The sequence below is a fragment of the Acinonyx jubatus genome, chromosome A3, assembly GCF_027475565.1.
Source record: "Acinonyx jubatus isolate Ajub_Pintada_27869175 chromosome A3, VMU_Ajub_asm_v1.0, whole genome shotgun sequence".
NCBI lineage: Eukaryota > Metazoa > Chordata > Mammalia > Carnivora > Felidae > Acinonyx > Acinonyx jubatus.
This window is the reverse complement of record NC_069388.1, coordinates 111,298,513-111,321,028: the sequence shown is the minus strand read 5'-3', so window position 1 is coordinate 111,321,028 and position 22,516 is coordinate 111,298,513. Positions and strand designations below refer to the sequence as shown.

Genomic DNA, 22,516 nt, shown 5'->3' with positions numbered 1-22,516 from the left:
TTGTGAGCCCTGATTAGCAGAAAAGGGGTGAGCTGGGAGGGTAGGGTCAAGAAGAGGAGGCCCATCCTAGTATCACTGATCACACTGATCTAGGTCAGGGTGTGATGCTAGGCCTAGGAAGTCTGCATCATCATGGAATGTACTGTATCAGTCCGGCAGGCAGGAGACATTTAAGGAACCTTGCCCTTTATAGGATTTCCCTGACACAGGAAACCATTCCACTTACAACCTCCAGTTATCTTCTACCCCTGCACTGGAGCCTTTATAAAATCATAGAATTTAGGCACATCAATGAGTATTAGTAATTAGTCTGTACTTAAAACTTTATTGATGAGGAAGCTAAAGTCTAGAGAAGTGAATTAGTTGCTTCACATCTCGTATCTCTGGTTGGTGAGAACTGAAACTGAGCCTTTCTGGTTGCTACTCCAGTGTTCTTTCTACTATTCCATCCTGGCTTAGCCCATCTCTTGTGGTCCCAGGGTGTTCACAAGGAACCATTGCTATCTGTGTAAGTAGGCTCAGGCTGCCATAGCAAAATACCATAGTCTGGGTAGCTTAAGCTATCCAAACTTACTTTCTGCAGTTTGGTAGATAGGAAATCTGAGATCAAGGTGCTCACAGATTAAGTTCCTGGTGGAGCTCTTTTCCTGTTTTCAGACACCGACCTTCTTGACGTGCTTACATGACAGAGAGAAAGAGAGAGAGAGAGAGAGTGACAGTGTGTGTGTCCCCGTCAGTCAGTCAGTGGTTTATTCTGTGGTCTTTATTCCCTTCCTTGTAAGTACACTAATCCCACCCGGGAGCCACACTCTTATGACTTCATCTAAACCTAATTACTTCCCAAAGGCCCTGCTCTCTGTGCCATCACGTTCGAGGTCAACGCTTCAACATAGGGATTTGGGGGATGAGGCACACATTCCGTCTGTAACACTAGCTTAGCGTGAAAAGACAGCTGTATTTCCTGGGACCTGTCTTAGTGAGTTCCACATTCTGCAGGGTTTTATGATTAAGCCATGGCTGCTCGTGGTCAAGAGGTGCAGAGTGGGCTCTGTTATTTTTGCTTCGTGGACTTGGTCTTCTTACCAAGACGTGGTGGGTGACCAAAAAGATCTGGATGTCCCCAAAGTGAAATTTGCTGCTTGAACATTGATATTAACTGGTTGAATTATTGTCATTCAGTGACATCATGTTGTGTTTCTCGAGGAGAATTAAAATGAAATCCACATGATTACACATCTTTCCACAGCATTAATTCTCTGAGCACTTTTCACTAGCCTGAGCACTTTTGTGAAAACCTGAACATTTTTAGGAAAAACATAATACCTTCTTTTTCTTTTCATATTTCCTAAAAATTTTTTTAAGTGTTTATTTATTTTTGGGAGAGAGAGAGAGAGAGACAGAGTATGAGCAGAGGAGGGGCAGAGAAAGAAGGAGACACAGAATCTCAGGCTCCAGGCCTGAGCTGTCAGCACAGACCCCAATGTGGAACTCAAACCCATGGACCACGAGATTATGACCTGAGCCGAAGTCAGATGCTCAACTGACGCTACCCAGGTGCCCCTCTTTTCATATTTCTATATCTAAATTACTTCATGTATCCTTTCTTGACAAATTGAATCTGGCATGTGGGATACTGAATAATTGTTGGGTTACTTAGTCCTTTGTTAAATAAACCCAAGTTTCTAGGTGAGGGGCCTGGACAAAAGGGTCTAATATTTATTGTGAGCCTGGTACGTGCTGGCTATCTGACTGTCTTATACGTATTGTCTCAGTCCTCTTGAGAGCTCTCTGGAAATGGGCATTTTTAGTTACGTTTTATAGAGTTTGAATGTTTTGCCCATAGTAAAATACATGGTTAATTGGTAAAGTGAGGACCCGTCTTGGTCCAACATCAGAAGATATGCTCTTACCATTTACTCAGTTATGGGTCATCTTTATTACACTACTTCTCATTTGGTCCACAGGGAAGGTGATTGTGTGGAAAGATCAGTTTCACATTCAGATAGCCCTGATTCTAATGGACCTGGAGATGCCTGGGTATTTGCTTTGTGGTAGGACATCTTTTGTTGGGGATAGCATTTGTTGGGGAGAGATCTTGTTCTGTGCTTAACTTAAAACCTCCCTTCTACTCTTTCTTTGAGGAGTAGTATAGCTAATGAGCTTTTAATAATTAGCCAATTTTGGGTTTTTTGGTCCTCTGATAACTGTTCATGTTGACCTTAAATGTCATTTCTTCATTTTTTCCCCCCATAAATGATATACTCTTTGCTGTTAATTCTGTTTTACTCTTGAGAGGAAGTATCAGATGTGGAAAACTGTACTTTCATAAAAACAATCTTTTCCCCCTCTTTTTCTTCCTCTTTATCAATATTTCTGTGTTTGCCATTACTTCAAAGATGCCAAATATTTCAGTGGACACCATCCAAAACATTTTGCTTTGGGAAAATGAACTATGCTGTTTCCTTTTCCCTCTCTCCTGATTAATTTTGCTATCTAACTACAAATGAAATCCCCGATTTGGAAAACTCTCCATGGCTTAGCTCTACCTCATTCTTTGACTTTCCCCACCCACTGTCTCTGTTCCTTCATCCTTGGCCTGCCTTCCCCTGCCCTTCGCCTCCCACCCACCTGTGCCTGGGTCCTCTCCCAGTTGGTGGTCAGTCTTGGGCTTAGCCAGCGCTGTTCCATCTCTTTGGAATCTGGCTCTCCAGTCCAGCCGTTGAGTCACCGCCTGTTTGAGCCCCTGCCCAACACAGCCCTGCAGCACTCTTGCAGGAGCTGCAGTGAGTCAGCCTTCTCTGTTCTTTCATGTTTTACTTCAGTGAATCTTAAAAATCTGCATTACTTTAACTTTTTAAGTTCTGTTTGTGTCTTTGGCTCCAGTGCCTTTTTCTCTTTGAGGAAACGTTCTTTGGTTAAACTCAGTACTTTATGCATCAGTGTGCAATGGTTCCTGATAACAAAGTAAAATGAGTTCTATAGATGTAATAGGGATAATTCTTAAGAGTATTTTGATATTATTGTTTTTAAATGTCTTAAAATTTTTTTAAGTTTATTTTGAGAGAGCGAGCAAGCACAAGTCGGGGAGGGGCGAGAGAGAGGGGAGAGAAAGAATCCCAAGCAGGTTCTGCACTGTCAGCAAGGAGCCCGATGCAGGGCTCAGACTCACGAACCTTGAGATCATGACCTGAGTCAAAACCAAGAGTCAGATGCTGAACTGACTGAGCCACCCAGGTGCCCCTTAAATGTCCTTCTTTAATAGGAAGGCTAAGTAGTGGCCGTGACATGGTGGCCATCTTTGTGGAGTGGCCCTTTTACTACTGAAATATCTGAACGCCTTTAACAAATTTATGATAAGAGGCTAACACATGGCCAGCATTTGAACATTTTATGGGTTGTACTCACACGAGACTCAGCTGAGAGGGCAGATGGGGATCCAGCCGATGCTCTGTTTACTGAGCGCTGTGTCCTGAGGCAGAACACATCTTAACGGTCACATTTTTCTAATCCCCATAGAGGGGCAGAAGGGATAGGGCGGCCCTTTTTGGACATGCATCGTTTGATCTCACCACAGTCCTTTGTAGTTGGGATTATTGTCCCACTGTCCCATTACCAGCCCAGAGAGGCTGGACAATCTGGTGGACGTCTCTACTCACAAGAGAGTAGGAATTTAGATCCAGGTTTACTGACTACAGCCCAGCACTCTCTTCTTTTACTCCCTACTGGACCTTCCTTCCCCAGAACCTGGCGCAACACAGCCAACACTCTTAGAACGAGGATATTATAGGTACTAGTAATTTTAACATGGGAAAATGAGATCTTATGAAACCACACTGCAATATTTATCATAATCTCTTTAAATTATTGTTCATCTCTAGAACATTTCCAGTGGTGAGTTTTTAGGTGACAAAAATTATGGGCCTTGGTTGCCAAATGCTAAGTTTTGAACTGTCATTCCTGCTCATATATTTATAGGGGGATGTAAAAAATGCAATCACAGCTTAACTTTGAGTGTCAGGAAAGCGCCACGGTAGTACCTCAAAACTGAGTTGAAGTCAGAAGTGTTCTCAACTAGGTCAAGATTTTAAAAAGTACATGATCCCACAATCTGTTTATTCTTAGAACTAATTTAAAAATTAAAGGTTTTTGCACCATTGCTTGCAATAATTTTGTGTTGTAAAAGTTAAAACATGGGTATTCATGGAATAATCGTAACGATTCTTGCATAGCTTTACTTTCTCGGACGTTCTGGTAACACAGGAAGGTAGGAAAGGTCAGTGAATTATTTTCTTGCACTCACTCTTCTAAGAATGGTCAGTGCACTGGTGAAGTGGGGCTGGTAGTAGGTCTGTTTGTTCTTCTGTTTTCTGTCTAGTTTGCATAAGTCTCGTAGAAGGAAGCTCCGCCTGCGGTGAGCGTCTCTGGAGCTACTGATATGAGGAAGGAGGTGAGACAGAAGAGATGGTTAGGAGTGCACCCACCCAGACACACTCCTGAGGTAGACATGAGAGCAACAGAAGTCCTCCAGGTTGGCTTTAGTGTCTAGTAATTTGTATTTCCTAAATCACGTCGTACGACCTGTCAGTATGTATCGAACACAGAACCCTCGCCCTGGCAGAAACCATTGAAGCCATCTGCTTTGAATCCTGGGCATTCCTGGCAGATGGTCCTCCAGCTTCTGCTCCCAGTGAAGATGTCAGAGTCTTCTGTTGTTGAGGAGCATTTGCTGTTGAAAAGGTTTCCTCCTGAATGACCTAAGTCCTCTCGTTAGTCCTACTAATACCTTCATCATGCAGCTAGCCTTCTTTAACATATCTGTACTGTGCCATCACGGTCGGACATAGTCTTACTCTCCTTTCTTCACTGGATGCCCACAGGACCTGGTTGCCAGACCCGGCATCATTCTACTTGCTGCTCTAGGTGGGTCGTGCATTTGCTGAATGCTGGCATGGACGTGTGGACTTCTGTGTCCCCCGAGTGTGCAACCTGAGGTGGTGAGCTTTTTGAGGAGCTGCAGCTCGATGCTCATTTGACAGGATAGATTTTTCTTTCTGGCTTGAAATGGCTAAATATTGGTTGTAAATTTTTTAGCACGTTTCTTCTGGATTCCTCACACATAAGATATGCCTTGAAATGAGAGACAGGCTTTCTCTGAAAATGTGGTGAGTGAGTCACATAGGAGAAATTCCATTTGTGTTTTTCACTTGTAAAAATCACCTCAGTCTGGGCATGAAAACGCAGTTCGGCAGAGCCAGTCATGGGTCCTTGGGATGGTGTCTCACAAAGAAGCAGAGTCTACCACTCTGAGAGAAGAACATTCTGAATGCAAACCTCATCCTATTCTACGTAATTCTCTCCAATGTGACCTTCACTGTGGAGGAGAGAGCATCCTCTTCCTCCTTCTTTTCCTCTAGGCACTTCCTCCATCCAAATAAGACCTCACAGTGTTGGGTAGTCTCCTGTGTGAGAGCCTTGCCTGTGGCCTCAAAGGTCTCTCAGGCCTTGTTTCTGGCTCACGTTGAAGCCTCTTCATAATTAACTACCTCAAGAGGCATGTGTGAGACTTTGTGCCTTGCTGTAAGCCTGACTTCATCCCTTGCAGCCTGTTATTATCCTGTGTAGACCCAATTTTGAGAGGAACACACGGTTTTGTGGTACCACCTACACCGTCATTTATTTAATCGATTTGGATGGTTTGTGCTGCTTTTGGCTGTGGACCTGCAAAAACAAAGCCATGGGATAAAGCAGCCCGAATCCTGTAATGAAAACCTCGTACCTTTTCTGAAGCCTGTTAGAGAGAAAGAGAGGAGAGAGAGAGAGAGGGAATTTATTTTTACCCTACCAAATAAAACATTCTAGGAATCTGAGGTGAAAATTGGATTTTAACTGCTGCTAAAATTTTGCGCATATAAAATCAGCAAGTGCTGAAAGTTCTGCCTGATTAAAGGGAAGAGCCTGGAGAGTCTGGTGCAAGAATGATCCATATCCGAAGCACACTGGTGTCTCACATAAACCTCTTTGATAAAACTGGAAATAAACATTTCTGGATGTAAGCTTCCTGTGACTGAGCTGAAGGAGTCTGGAAACTACCCGAATCCAGCCATGGTTGCTTCTCTTCTGTCATGTTCTCCTTTGTTGGAGTGTTCACTCCACCCCCCCCGCCCCCCTTTCCCCCCCATTCCCCCCCCCCCCACTGCTATCTCCCTGCCCTTCCCTCACCCCAACCCCCATCATTGACTGCTGTTGAGAGCACATAACATCCTGTTGAAATCCCTAAAAAACCACAAAAGCCTGAGGACTTGAACACTATCATTCCCTGTGCCAGGCCTTCCCTGGTTTGGTTTTACAATTTGAGCAGGTAGTCACTTAGAGCCTCGGGCAGAATGCTATCTGCCTGGACCCAGAAGTCTGCTGAGTGAAGGGTGTCTGCAACCCGCTGCCCTTCTGAGGGCCGCCACCTGCCCAGACGTTCTTGTCACCATGTTGTGCTCAACCAGCCTGGGTGCAACTGCTAACTTTTCTTGGTCTGCAGAGAGCCACTGCTTGGTGGCCTGTAGCTAGGTTGTTTGATAGTTCCTTAGATTGCTTGCACCTTCCATCCCTCAGAAGTGATCGAGCATGGGCACTGTGTACTGGGGTATAAAGAGACATAATATACATCTGTGTTTAATTCACAAGCATAGCGGAGGCAGTGGAGCTGTGTGGGATGTGCTGTGGGGTACGGAGAGAGGAGGTGCTTGCTGAAACTGAGGAGCCTGGATGCTTCATGGCGCCAGTTCTTCAGAGCTGTGGGTCATGGTAAAGGTTCTCCAGCCAAAGGGAAAAGGATGGCTATAGGGTATATGCCAAGGAAAGGAAACTGCTCTTGGAAAGACATTTGTTCAGAAAATAAACAATCTTTTAGGGTGTCTGAAGGCTAGATGTGGGGAGGTACAGGGGGACACAGAGAAAGTCGTATGTTCTGAAGCAGGGTAGGGAGGACCCTTGTGTACCATCCCAGGGAGTTTGCAGTCTTCAGACTGTGGGAGTCATTGAGGGGTTTGAATCAGTAGAGTGATGTCATCAGATTCGTTTTCAGAAAAATGACACTGGAACCCGTCGGGAGGACTTTTTAGAGGTTGAGGCGGAGGAAGGCAGAGTAACTTCTCAGATGCGGGGTCTGGGCTTAGCCTACAGAGTATCGGTGGAGAGCCAGGTTGCCCTTCTTGCCTGAGTGGCCTCAGAATGGGTACAGAGAGTAGGATCTGTTTGCCTTGGCCCTTCCTGACCCCATTGGGTTGGTCTGACTTCCAACCCTTGCCTCTCAGGCTCTTCAGACATCATGTGATTAACCAGGAGATGAGATGCGTCTTTATATTTGACAACTCTAGCCCTGCTCTTCTACCTACTGTCCTTGCTGAAACCTGCCAGCACCTTCCTTGCTTGGCTGACCTCCCTGGGTCAGACCACTTGGCTGTCTGGAGCTTTCATCTCTGCCAAAGCTGATCTGGCACAGCCAATGATCATTTCTTGTACTGTCCTTTCCTGCCAAGGGTTGGTATTATAGGAAGCCCCAAAGACTCTTGTAGATGGGACCTGTGCCATATTTTCCGCGTTTGCACACATGCCATACCCTCAGAGCTCTGCTTCCCAATGATCCACACCAGAGGTTCCAACAGACAGTTAAACTAAATTTTAAAAGTTTATGTTGAACTTGTGAGTTGAGGTTCTTCTCAAAGGAAAATCAAGCGGGGGGTGGGGGTGGGGGAGGTAGCATTGGAAATAGGCATTTTATAAAGTGCTCTGAGCAGTGACAGATTCTCGTAAGACTCTAAAATGCCAAGAAGCTCTTAGAAATATACTTGTTCATTAGTGTTGTATGGATTCTGTTCTGGTGTTTTGGTTCAAAGTTTGAGTTTTTTGTGTTTTTTTTTTTTTTTCTTTTCCCCTAATTGTGTCGATAAGAAGGGAACTGTTTTATAATGTGACGGTGAAGCACAGCAGTGTTCTAGAGCTGGGACATCCTGCACGCAATTAACCTTCGAATTTCACATCTCATCACTGCAGTGTGGCAAGGCGCTCCCTGGCCTTTCGAAGCAGGAGGATTGCTGTGGAACTGTGGGTACCTCGTGGGGCTTTAACAAATGCCAGAAATGCCCCAAGAAGCCGTGTAAGTGACGTTTCATTATTCCTTTGAAGGTTAATGTAGCGTATCGCTTTCCGTACGGTAACTGTTCATTGCTGAGACAGCCTTCGACTTTCAAAGAACTCTTAGAGAATTCTAGAACGTAGTGCTGCAATTTGCACGTCCAGAAACCTTGCTGCTGGTCCATGAAAGCTTTACTGTCAATTCTGTGTTGTAAAAAGCAGGTATCAGTTGCCTTTTCCAGTTTGATCACTTATTTCTAAAAAAGCATTTTAAGGAACCAGTAAGCTAAACGAGGTTCTTTTTCCTCAGGCAAAGAGAAAAGAAGCTGTCTTTAAAATTCATAAGTGTTTCGGGGCGCCTGGGTGGCTCAGTCGGTTAGGCGGCCGACTTCGGCTCAGGTCACGATCTCGCGGTATGTGAGTTCGAGCCCCGCGTCGGGCTCTGTGCTGACAGCTCAGAGCCTGGAGCCTGTTTCAGATTCTGTGCCTCCCGCTCTGTAACCCTCCCCCGTTCATGCTCTGTCTCTCTCTGTCTCAAAAATAAACGTTAAAAAAAAAATTAAAATTCGTGTTTCAAAAACTGACAAAAAGTTAATGAAGCTGCTGTTGCTTAGGTTAAATTCCTTAAGTGAGATTTTTATCAATTTTTATCAAAACTTTTATCAATAGCCACAACAGCCATTTGGTATACCATAAATGTTCAGATTTCACTGAAAAAAGGCTAAAATGGAGAAATGATTGGTTGCTGATCTGGACAAGACAGGTCTACAGTCTCTAGAACACAGTACTTTCCCTGCCTTTTCTTAGTCACCACTTTTATACCATCACAGTTCTCTGTGACATGAATTTACACTGATACCCCGTCTTCTGGTTAGTCTATAAATCGTAGTTTTTAGAACCTATTGATTTGAATAAATCCAGGTTTATGTCCCTCTGTTACTTTTTTCCCAATTATGCCAGTATTTTTAGTTAAAAAAATTTTTTTTAATGTGTATTTATTTTTGAGAGAGAGAGCGAGAGAGAGAGAGAGAGTGAGTGCACGCTCAGGGGAGGGACAGAGAGAAAGGGAGACCCAGAATCCGAAGCAGGCTTCAGGCTCCAAGCTGTTAGCACAGAGCCCGACACAGGGCTCAAACTCATGAATGGTGAGATCATGACCTGACCGGAGTCAGATGTTTAACCAACTGAGCCACCCAGGTGCCCCTATTTTTAGTTTTTGAATGTAGCATTAACTTTGGCTGATTTCTAATAGAGATTTTTTTGAAAGACAGAAGTAACTTGTTTTTTGTAATACACTTAACTCATCACATTTTCCCCAAGAAAGCAAGTGATATTTTTCCTCCATTATCTTCCTTTGCCTGCTGTAACTGAAGATTTTTATAGTAGGTTTTTACACTTCATGTTGCAAGAAATTTCTCATTTGCTTCGATTGGATAATTTTTATTTACTCTTCTTAAGTTGATTTGATATTCTCATCTGCCTTTCACACCTATGTTCAGTCTAGAATCTGTCATCTTGGAATCATTGCTCTACAGGTGTGACTTATGTACTATTTGTTCTATGATCATTATAATTGGTTACAAATAATTGTCTCATTGTCTCTCATTTGGACCTCCTTGTCTCTCAAATTTACCTGTTCTCTAAATCTTTTGATGCCTAAACTTTTGTTTATTTCATTGATACTGCTTCTGTTTTCTTTTCTTTTGGAGGACTAACTTGTGAAAACACCCACTAAAGTTTCCGGTAAATAAAGAATTCTTTATTTAGGGAATGAATCAAATAAATGAGACCTTCATTACTAAGAATGTCCCCTGTGGACTTTCTATGCTGATTTGATAATGATTGGTAATGTGGATTTCCAGCAAGTGGGCTGAGTGTGATAGTTCCTCCTCACTGAAAGATCCATGTGCCAAAATGATTCTGGCAACGTGACCAAAGGGATATCCAGGAGAGATATGGTATGATTTAAAAGAGCATGGAGTTTGGAGCTAGGTAGACTTGAGTTTGAGTCCCAGCTTGAGTCGTTTGCTGTTGAGTCTTATGAGGCAAGTGTCTATATCTAAAATGTTGAAAAAAGATTACTTTTTTTTTAGATGTTTACTTTTGGGGGGGGAGGGGGAGAGGGAGACAGAGGGAGAGAACACAAGCAGGGGAGGAGCAGAGAGAGATTGAGAGAAAGAGACATGACACAGAATCCCAAGCAGACTCCATGCTGTCAGCACAGAGCCCAATGCAGGCTCAAACTCATTAATTGTGAGATCGTGACCTGAGCTGAAATCAAGAGTCAGACAATTAACTGACCAAGCCACCAAGGCGCCCCAACTTTTTATTTTTTTTCATGGCCTTTCCGTCACGTACTAAGTTTGTCTGTGGGAACATTGTGAAGGGGGCAGTGTGTTTCCTACCTCTAAGTCTAAGGACTGCAGAAAGAGAAGTTCAGTTCTTACAGCTTCATTCTGGGGCCAAGTTCATGTTCTGTCCTACTTGTTGCATCTTCTCTCTTATCTTATGCCTTTTTCTTATCTCTCCTTCTCTCTGTGTCTTTTGCTTAAGTGCTTCTCTTTCCTCCATTTTTCCCAGCCCCAAAGTTGCAAGATAGGGACAGAAGTTAGGGGTACAGAGAATCTTCCATTCTTGTTGTTTTTTTAATCCCTGACTTCTACTCCTGACTTTGTGTTGTTTTTACTTACAGTTGTGTTATCTGAGCATAAATTCCCTGCTTTAAATGGTCTTGTTAACTCTCCATTTTAGTGTTAGTAATAATTTAAGCTAAATGTGAAAGTACAAAGTTGCTATCACTTCTTACTAAATGCTGATGAAAATAAATTCATAGGTTGGCTCATGTAATGTATAAAATTGAAGAGATTGATTTCATTTCAGGAAGGGCAATGTGGATTATGACTGAAGTAAACCATTAACATCTTGACATTTACTTTGTGCTGTCCTAAGTGACTCACTCCCAAGAAACACACTCAGGGTCACATTCTTCCTGTGTCATTTAAAAACTTTCCTATCCTTGGTTGGTACTACTCTCTAAATCATATTCATTTTGGAAGGCAGCAGACTTTCCTTGGCTTTATATGCTATGGTTTTGTGTTCCATGCCTTCCCCCCACCTTTTTTTTTCACTTTAAAGTAGTTCAAACTTCAGTGTTCAAATGACTTTTGTTTAATGTTTGAAGTTTTTGTTTAGCCGCATACAGAAAGACCTTTCATTGTTGTTTAGTTTTTACTGCAAAAACTTACTTTTAAATCTGTAAACGATTTCATTAAATACCCTGTAATCTATTAAAAATGTACTTAGCATGAACAAGTCACTTGTCCTTTAGAAGTTTTTAGAAGAAAATTTAGAATCTGAAACATCGAATCCTAAGCTGAGGGAGACCTGAAGAGATCATCTGGTCTGGCTCTCTGCCTTGAGGTTGATGACTGTGGAAACTTTTAAAACAAGATACCATCTCTTTTGCCTTTGAACAGTTCACAGACATAGATCCCAGAATCTGTGTAGGCAGCCAGGGTCTTCATTCTGTGGGGCAAGACTAGCTGTGTGGCCAAGGAGCTTGAATTGGGGTGACTCCCCACATGCCAATTTCTGCCCTCCTGTAACTCGCTATTCCAAGACTGCTCACTGTAACCTTTTCCTAGCTTTTAGAAAGATCTGAAGAGATGGGACATATGACAAAGAAAGGAAGTGAAGGAGGAGAGAGGAACACCACTCGTACATATTCACCCTGTTCCATTAGTGGTGAGAATAAACAGCATGTGTTAGGGGCAAAATAATTTTATTTTCCAGAAGAAAATTTCCTTTTTATTTTGAATTTTCCCTCTTTACTCTTTGTTCAGGTCTTTATAGTGTTCTAACCATCCATCCTGTTTTGATTATTGCCCTTTATCTGTTGTTCATGATCGTAATGAAAGACTACCTTATGGCAGGAATTAATGGCATCTGTCATCTTGTGAGTGGTTTTTGTCATGCACTGTGGTGGGCATCTGTATAAATTATGTCTAAAATCCACAGCGACCCAGACCTGCTCAGTAGATGGGAATACTCCCATTGTACAGAATCACCATTTGAATCCCAGAAAGCTTGTCTCCCAAAGTTGCAAAGCTATGGATAGCCAGAGCCATGATTTGAACTTAGGTCTGCTTGGTCCCTGAGCTTATGCTGTATCCATGTGCCAGGAAATCATTTTGGCCTCACTTAAGAGCACCAGTTTCAGTGACTAGGGTTTGTTGATAATTTGGTAATTGCAACATTATATTGCTGGTGAAATTTCTGGGCGATGAACCATACCACTGATCGCAGAGGCCTTTCTCATCTCCTAGCTTCCTCTCATCATTTCCTGTTCTTCTCAGGTTCATAGTAGGAAGAATCACTCATTACCAAGATATGTGAGCCAGTATTTAGGCGAGCATATTATTTATTGTTGAAACTGGGACACTTTTGGGAGTGGAGTGCTGTTATTAATGCACTTTGCCAGTACAACTGGCATAAGCCAGGACTGTTCCAGACAGACTAGGATGTATGTTTACCCTACTTATAAGAAAATTCAAATGCCTGGAGCAAATTACTGGGCAGGGAGAGAGTCTTTGTAATATAAATGATCACTAACTGGTAGAACATATTAAACCTTCTTATGATTCTTTTTTTTTTTTTAATTTTTTTTTTTAACATGTATTTATTTTGAGACAGGGAGAGACAGCATGAACGGGGGAGGGTCAGAAAGAGAGGGAGACAAAGAATCTGAAACAGGCTCCAGGCTCTGAGCTGTCAGCACAGAGCCCGATACAGGGCTCGAACTCACGGACCACGAGATCATGACCTGAGCCGAAGTCGGACGCCCAACTGACTGAGCCACCCAGGCTCTCCTCTTATGATTCTTTTGATTAACGTTATCAAGGTTTGCTGACAACTACTTGGGACTATATACATTGCAAAATAAGTGGTATATTTATAAGTGAGTATAATGTAAAAGAAACTGATATACATTGAATTGGGTATCTTAGAAATGAATAATACAGACCACTGATGACTTCCGTGGATTAGGTTATCACAACAGGCAGTTTAGGACTGTAAGAATTTAAGCGTGTAACAACACATTCTTTCTTCCTTACAGCGTATCATGGATATAACCAAATGATGGAATGTCTGCAAGGTTATAAGCGGGTCAACAACACCTTTTGTCAAGGTAAGTTTAACTGAGTTCATTGGTGTGGATTTCCGTTGCTTTGGCTTTTTAGGGATCTTAAGTTATTTGACCACAATTTTCTCATTAGCCCCATATGAGAAAGTCACAACAATGAACTACCTCTCGCTCACTCAATTTATCTATAAGGAAGCAAAGAGTTATAGTGTATGGTTGCTAGAATTAATAGCATTTAAACGTCGTGGAACTTTTTTCCCCCTATGTTAATTCGTGATGAAATCCATAGGAGATTGGATTATATTACAGAGCACCGTATGGTCTCCATGCTGGTCACTCCCTTTCCATGCGTGGGTGCATGTGCATGCATATCAGTATGCATGTGTACCTAGCAGTGTGCCTTCCTTGCTGACACAGGATTGGGTAGTAGAGTTCCTTTATTTCCCTCTCATCAGAATATTGCTAGCCACCTCAAAGTATTTAAGTATTAAATGTCAGGGTGCATACACATTTCCTAGGCAATAGGTAAAGCTCTGTAGCTAAATGTGAAATGTCCTGAGTGCTTTTGCTCAGTTTATTTTGCACCTTATAGCAGATTTGAACAAGCAGGGGGAACCTCAGAGATCCCGTAGCCCAGTGTCTATACTTTACAGACCAGGACATTCAAGCCGAGACTGGTGTAGTGACTTTCCTGAGGCTAAATAGAGCTGGGGTTGTAACTCAGGTTTACGAGTACCTAGTTTAGTACCCACATATGATTTCAAATTTTGTTTCATTTACTCTGTGGTTTGTCCAATTAATGCTCCTAATTTCCCCTTAAATGTCTGGGTAAAGGAGTTATTAGTAACTTGGAAATGTGTGTATATTAAAATGGAGAAAGAGCCTCCATTAGTGAACCAAAATCCACATTAAGAACACAGCACATGTTTTCCAACTTGTTGTCTGGGGCTCTGTATCCTTGACCAGTATGTGTTTATATAGGACAGGGTAGATTAAAGTAATGTTACAAAGTCTAGATTAATTCCTATTAAAAGGGTTATGTCAGTGGACTGTCTTAATTACCTGAGAATTTTCTCAGGTTGTTCCATATTGCATCTATCTAACTTTTATGATCTGTAGAGCTCTTTTGAAACGTACATAGGTGTACCATGCATTTTAAAAAAGTGTTGCCTTAAAATATGGTAATCCTCCTGGAAGTTAGATTTAACTGCTCAGGGAGAGGGCACCCAAGACCCTGTGTAAGAAACATCTTAGTAACGTGGGAGTAATGGATTAATCAATATTACGTAGGAATCAGTAGAATTTAAGATATCCTTAAGAGATTGTATTAAATGGATGGAAGATTGAAATGGATGGAAGAATGAAGATGTTGAATGAACAGATGGCTAAATATATATTCTACAGCATAAATGAAGTGATTGCTTCACAGATTTGGATGAAAATCTATATGACAAGCCCTAGCCCATTTTTAGAATGCATTAGTAGAAGCAGAATGAGCAGGGCTTTGGAAGTAACAATCTTGTCCTCTGCTAGTCAGACTGAATTTGGGGTTTGGGTGTTTGGTATTCATTGTCTTTTGGCTAATAAAGTCAACAGAGCTTATGAGGGGCCCGGAATCCTGAGGGTGTTTAGCCCTGGAGAAGAGCAGATTACAGAGAAATAGAATGGCTGCCTTATAAACATGCCTTTAAATGTTGGATCCACTGTCCTACAAAACAAGTCTTTGATTTTTATTTTTTTTTTAAGTTTATTTATTTATTTTGAGAGAGAGTGAGAGAATGTGAGTGGGGGAGGAGCAGAGAGAGAGGGAGGGAAGGAGAATCCCAAGCAGGCTCTGCACTGTCCGTGCAGAGCCTGATGCGGGGCTTGAACTCATGAACTGTGAGATCATGACCTGAGCCAAAATCAAGAGTTGGATGCTTGACCAACTCAGCCACCCAGGCATCGCAAAATAAGTCTTTATGAGTTGCTTCAAAAACCAGTCAATAATAGAATGGAGTTAAAAGGAGGCATATTGACAACTCAGAGCAAACTTTTTCTGTGGAACAGCATTCCCCAACACTGTACTGAAATGCCTTTGGAAGTAGTGAGCTTCCTGCATTGGGCATAATTCAGTAGACCCTTAAAAACAACTGGCCACGGGGTGCTCCAGGGAATTTCTGTCCTGCACAGTCCATGACGTTGGGAGACTTTGTAGGTACATTCCAGGTGTCTGATGGCTATCATTACTCTGTTGCCTGGGATAGACGCTATGGATGAGAAGAAAGAAATGACAGCTGGGTCTGTCATACACATTTTAGCGCCTCAATAGGAAGTTTCCTGAAGTGTGCCCTGTGATGAGGTGTGTCTGCCTCCTCTCAGAAGGAGGTGGATCCTTGTTTATCCTTCCACGTTGCAAACCTGCTATAACTAATTATCAGAGATGCTCCAGAATGTCGGGTGCTCCTAATTTCCTGATGTCAAATTATGAAGAATGTGCATGTTTTTGGGGTGTAAGAAGGGGTGGGGTGGGCTTTAGACATTATTAATCCCAATTGAAACCAAGACACAGAGTAAGTCACTTTACCAAGATCGCACAGAGAATGAGAGGCTCAGCCAGGATTAAACTCCCAAACCACCTCTGTTTCTGTGTGCAACATGGCCTCCTTTACTCATTTTATATGTATCTAAGGTATAACTAATGTAGATACCAGCTCTTTAGAACTAGCTGTGCTGTTAGAAGGTACGCCATCTGTTGTGAGGAGTATTAGAAGGTAATGCAACCAATATTAATAAGATTTATTGTAATAAGAAAGGATGGTTATCCAACATATTCCTTCTTCTAGCTGGTTCAAGGTTCTAACAGTGTTTGTAAAAATACCACGATGGAAGTAGAAGTAAACATCGGCCACATATCTTAGCAAAAGAGAATCAAGGATCCTTTAAATAATTGCTTGATTTTTGTTGTTATTTTTGTATTTATCTCTTCTGGTATGAATGGTATGGAGTGACCTTTTGCAAGTTTTGTTCACACTGAGCACAGGAAATGGTTCCATCTTGTTCTTTGCCCTGACAGTCAGTAACACCAAATCCTGGCTTACGTTTGTCTCAGGAGGATATTTGCAAAACAGTGTCAGACTTTTTGGCAGGGAATCTGGAGTGAAGTATCACAGAAAATTCTATTTCGTGGTGCCTCAAAAAGGCACCGCTAAATTATACTGCAGAGAAGATTGACTCATAAAATAATATGATTTCATTCATCATAATCTATTAAAATTACTTTTGAGAGAAGGGCTTAATTTCACTCCCTTTGTGACACTATTGGTCAGTAAAATGAAATAGAACTTTCTCACATTACATATGTACACTCCTTTTTCCTAGAGTTCGAAGCTTTAGATTTTGTTATCCCAGAGTTTTTCAAAAGGAGCCCATTAACCGCTAATTACTTGTGCATTCCACATTGTTCTTAGAGTTTAATGTCTTCTCAGTTTACAAAGCACATTTAAAATTAAAGTGATTAATAACTAGAATTACATTATTTCCTTCACCTAGGCGAACTAATGTCCTGAAACAACGTTTAGTAATGTGGGCTCAGTAACAAAGAACCAACTGTGCACAAGTTAATTTGAGGAGCTTTCAAATAATTGCCCTCCAAGTTGGGTTTTTTTCTCCTCTCTAGCGGTGCTGCGATTATCTTTTCAAAGGAATGATTTATTGCGCACACACACATGGAGCTCTCAAACCTGCCCTCACTACCCTTAACATTATGGAATTGTTATAATTTGCTTCATTTATCATAACAAACAATACAAGCATATTTCCTGGTAGATCTAGAACAACATTTGTCATTTGATTATTATGCTAAGGTTTGATGTAGAGCTAGAATTAAATGGAATAATACCCCATGAATATGGTAATAGGAGCGCCTGCTTTCATACTCCTTGACTCTGGAACTCACTTCTTCCCTGCATTTTGAGTATTCTCACTTGCCCATAACTTTGTCATGAGATAAATGAGCTCTTAAAAATTAGGCGTAAATCCAATAAAATGCAATTTGGTTCTGAAATCACTTGGGGACCAATCTATTTAGTGAAGTCTTTTGTTAAAAGCAAATACCTCTTTGGATACACAGAAATCATTCATTTCACGAGCTGTAGGTATGAAATCAACCTAGTATTCTATACATTTTGTTTTAGCATGTGCTGAGAGGTGCTGTGGGCAACGCCACAATATGTAAGTGAGAGATGTCTGCACTTTCATAATCCAGTGTATGTATATTCCTTTTTCATAGATAATCTCAAACATTAATGAATATTCAGTGATCCACAAACATTAATTGGCAGGGTTCCCCTAAGCTACAGACTGAGGAGAGGCCTGGTGAATAAGGCATCCCTCTGGACCTTGGACTCAGTGTAATTAAGTCAGTTGGAAATCAGCAGGACACAGTTTGCTTTGTTCACTCTCCCAGCTAGCTAAATTTTAGCTGACTCGAGATGAGCCCATTACAGCAGCTATGACAGAGCTGTCCACGTAACTTTCCACCTCAGTTTTTTTTACACCAGTTATTCTGCTTCAATAAAATAGATTTACAAAACAGATATGATAGGGCATCATTGTATCCATTAGCACGGACAGTCCCAAGTGTGGGATTCCTTTAAGGTGGTGCCCCAAAGTGCATTTGAAACCACAGTTTGTTTGGAACATAGAAAAGATAATGGACTTTTTTTTTTTTTTCTTCAGGGGCATATCTCTGTGATTAAATGAAACTCACAATCTTAATACTGTGTATCAGTAAGCCATACTTGGGGGATTTGGGGTTATGAAGAGCTTGGCTGGGCAATAGCATCTATTTCAGACACCTTAATGAATACAAAATACTGTGACTGTATTATGATGAGGATATAGAAGAAGGCTGGTCTTTGAGTACTTTGGCAAAACTAGAAAGTGCAGGTGAGACCCTCAAGAAAACGTATTTGGTTGTAGAAAACGTGGTCTCTGGCATAGTGCTGGGTAACAGAATGAGTCACCGTTTTATAGTTATTTTCAAAGGTATAGTTAATGGACGTCGAAGTTTTTTTTTTTAATCCAGTTAATAGTTAAATGAATGTACTGGCATTTTATTAGGTTTTTCATTCAGCATTGTTTCTTGTATCCTGTGCTTGTTTTGTGGGCTCATGAGTTTTTTGTTTTGTTTTGTTTTTGTTTTTGAGGTAGGTTTGCCAGATAAGATACAGGATAGCCAGTTAAATTTGAATCTCAGATAAATAGCAAATAATTTGGTTGGAACATACATACTAACAAGTACTTGTTTGTCTAAAGTCCAAATTTAATTGTGTGTCCTGTATTTTTTTTTAATTTTTTTTTAACGTTTATTTATTTTTGAGACAGAGAGAGACAGAGCATGAACGGGGGAGGGTCAGAGAGAGGGAGACACAGAATCTGAAACAGGCTCCAGGCTCTGAGCTGTCAGCACAGAGCCCGACGCGGGGTTTGAACTCACAGACCGCGAGATCATGACCTGAGCCGAAGTCGGCCGCCCAACCGACTGAGCCACCCAGGCGCCCCATGTGTCCTGCATTTTTTTTTGCCAGTCTGTATTTTAAGATTATATTCTTTGACAGTTCTTTAAGTGAGGGTCACTGAGAAGGACATACTTTATATGTCTGAGAATATCTTTGTTTGGAGCTCATTATGTAAGGACACTGGTCAGGTGTTCAGTTCCAGGTTGTTTGCCAGCAATACATTTGACCACGTTGTGCTAATGTCTTCTGACTTCTTTTTGATACTTTCTTCCTTTGTAGGTAATCTCTCTTTCTCTCTTTTGAGATCTTTGAATTCTTTGTTTTCTGTAGTTTTATCATGATGTGTCAATATTTGCATTTATTTTGATTTTGCTCAGTGGACAGAGTGCATTGTCCATCTGAACAGTCATGTCTGTCTTCACATTTGAAAAATGATAAACTCTTATCTCTTTAAATATTGTTTTTCTACCATGTTTCTCAGCTGAAACTCCTATTGACTAGTGATGGAGACGTCTTTAATTTTCATGTCTCTGAGCAAGTCTTTTGTGCTTGTATCCTTTCGTCTTTTTTTTTTTTTGGGGTTGCATTTTGAATGAATATCTCAGTTCCATCTTACAGTTTTCTCAGTCTTGTTTTCTTAAGCCTATCTGGACTCTGTCTGATCCATTAGACTTGTAGTTTTAAGATTGTTTTCCATTTCTGAGGTTTCTAATAATTTTTCGTAGCTGCCTGGTCTTGTTTCTTTCCGTTTAAATATATTCATTCATCTAACTTTTTAAGCATGCTGACAAGTTTTGCTAGATTTCAGTTGCTGAGGAAGAATGCTTCTGCACAGGTTCTTTCGGATTCTTACCTTCCGTTGCTAAATCCTGGCTGCCCCTGTTTCCTTCTGGGCGGTAGACACAGAAATTCAGTAGCTCCACCCACTACCATGTATTTCTATGCCATTTCAGATTTACTAAGATGTTTCTCTTGTTTTTTAATCTTCTTTTAATAGTTCGTTTTCAGTTGCTAAGCATTTGGAGCCTGGGAGACTGCCAAAGCGCAAGTTTACTGTGTTACATTTCTTTAACATATATCCATATCAGAATTGAGCTTTTTAAAATCCAAGATATCAATATTGGAGTGTGATATTTAATGTATGTATGTATTATAAATTTTCTTTGAGGATGTGGAAAAGGCTTTGAGAAAACAAAGCTCCAAGTTATATAATTGTTATCCACAGGTAGTCTTTTTTCCCTGTTGAATTAAGCAGCCCATCTGCATCAATATCTGCCATTCATTAGCTCACTTGCTTTATAGACATTTAATGATGATTTAAATGGGGATACTCTGAGAAATATTAGAATATAATAAGACTCAATTCCCGCCCTCATGAAGATCCCTGTTCTTACTTACAACTCAAATATCAAGGCGGCAGGTGGTAAGTGCTTAAGGAATGAACCGAACACTGCAATTTCAGAGAGAAAGTTCCCATTTAGTTAGCAAATTGGATAGCACTTAAAAACCTAATCTTTAAAACAAACACATTGTCTTTTTTATTTATAAAATAATTCATACCTAGTGTTTAAAACTTAGAAACTAGAGAAATGTATAAAAAGTAGAAATGACCTGGGGTGCCTGAGTGGCTCAGTTGGTTAAGGGTCCGACTGCAGTTCAGGACATGATCTCATAGCTCGTGAGTTTGAGCCCCGTGTCGGGCTGTGTGCTGACAGCTCAGAGCCTGAAGCCTGCTTCTGATTCTGTGTCTCCCTCTCTCTGCCCCTCCCCCACTTATGCTCTGTCTCTCCCTCAAAAATGAATAAATGGTAAAAAAATGTGAAAAAGAAAAGAAATTACCTTTATCACCTTCAAACATTGGTGCATTTTGCTGTAGTTCCTGCTATATATCTATAGATATCTATAGATAGATATTTACATCATATTTCACAGATAAGTGTGAAAACTGTTTTTACTTAATAGATAATACTTTCTCATGTTATTAAATCTATTAAGAATTATTTTAATGCAGATGTAGTATCCTAGTTAATGGACACTGGAGAATTCATTTAATTATTCTAAAGTGCTATTTTCAGATTAGTTTCTATTTTTTCTTAATACATATACTGTCATGAGCGTACTTGAACGTAAAGCTTCAGTGAATCCATGGTTCTTTTTACAAGAGAAATGACTGGTTCCAAGCTGTGATTTATCCTGTACACATGACTTTTGGAGAGGATGTGCATTTCCCTTCTCACTAACAGTAGAGAGCCCACTGACCATAGGTCCCTCTTCTCCTCCCTTGCCTCCCTGTTTAGGCTCTCCCCAGGCACTTTATATTGAATATGGCTGTGAGCAAGACTGTAATTTAATATTCACTGTTTTATTGGAACTAACTCTTGTTGGTTTTAATAATTTCGTCTGAGTTTTCTACGTAGGAATAATTTTACCTTAAAATAATTGCAGTTTGGGAAAGATGATATCGGAGTTGGGAAAGTCATTGGGACCAGAAGAGATTAAGACATGGGCATGGGAGAGTATGTGCTATGCTGTGCCTGCTGAATCCCACAGGTGTAGGTGAAGGTGGATGAATTACTTATTACGGTATGGGGAGGGGGCAGGCTGAATGCAAAATTTGTTTGATATAGTGGCTAGTGACTGTAAGCTTCTTTTAAGTTTATATTTAAATAGAGGAACATTGATATAGTTTGTTATATATATTATGTCCTTGTGGTTTCTTTCAAAGGTTTTGGTGAGAATTTGCATAGAGTGAAAATAAATGGCTTTAACTTAGTAGTGAGAGTTTTGTGCTCTCCCTCTCTTGCATCCTTACTCCCTCTCACTCAAGGTCCGCCCACCCAGCCTGTTCAGGGCTGCCTTCTTGTGGCGTTTGGAACAAGGTACAAGGGAGACAATGACCATGTACAGGCATAAAGATGTTTTTAGTGATGGTGATCCTGACAGCAGGTGACTTCATGGTCTGTGATCCTAAGTTCACTAGCACTGAGGCCCAGTTTAAATTTTTTTTTAATGTTTTTTATTTTATTTTTGAGACAGACAGAGCATGAGTTGGGGAGGGGCAGAGAGAGAGGGAGACACAGAATCTGAAGCAGCCTCCAGGCTCTGAGCTGTCAGCCCAGAGCCCGACGCAGGGCTCGAACTCACAGACTATAAGATCATGACCTGAGCTGAAGTTGGAAACTCAACTGACTGAGCCACCCAGGCGCTCCTCAGGCCCAGTTTAATAAGCCTTCTGTATATAACCTAAGTGCTTCCTCTAATACTCTTTAGTTCTTACCCAACTTTTTGGAACTAGCTAGACCAGCTACTGCTCCATTTGTCATTACTGTTGATTTTGTTAACATGAGGCTCGTCTCCTTATGATATTACTTACACGAGAATAACTTGATAGTTTTCTTTTTTCTCATAAAATAGATTTCCTTTCTGGTCATCATTGCTTGCATATTTTGTATCTGCCCATTTATATATTTTGTTAGCATTTATTCAGTGCCTATTTGGTGGAGCCATTGTGTCGGATGCTTAGGTGTGTCATAATTGAACAACCCTGGGAGATAAGTAGTGTTACCTTTTTTTTTTTTTTCTTTTAAACTGGTAATGAAACTGAGTCTTATGACTCCAAAAAATTAAGCGATGGAAGGTCATATAGCTGGAGAGTGGTAGAATTTACCTCTGCAGCTGAGTACTCCTCCCTGTGCTCTTAACATTTATATAGCAGTGTGCAGTTTATGAAAGTACTTTTAATGTG

At 41.0% G+C, this 22,516-nt stretch overlaps 1 protein-coding gene across 9 annotated transcripts in view; it reads left to right on the top strand.

Moving 5' to 3' along the window:
* The window catches only part of LTBP1 (latent transforming growth factor beta binding protein 1), a 397,389-nt gene that overhangs the window by 219,999 nt on the left and 154,874 nt on the right, over positions 1-22,516 (top strand). For all 9 annotated transcript variants that reach the window (XM_027033528.2, XM_027033527.2, XM_027033526.2 and 6 more), the window contains 2 exons: positions 8,047-8,149; positions 13,244-13,315. In XM_027033528.2, the coding sequence (XP_026889329.2) occupies positions 8,047-8,149; positions 13,244-13,315 (175 nt within the window). The remainder of the gene's footprint in view (positions 1-8,046; positions 8,150-13,243; positions 13,316-22,516) is intronic.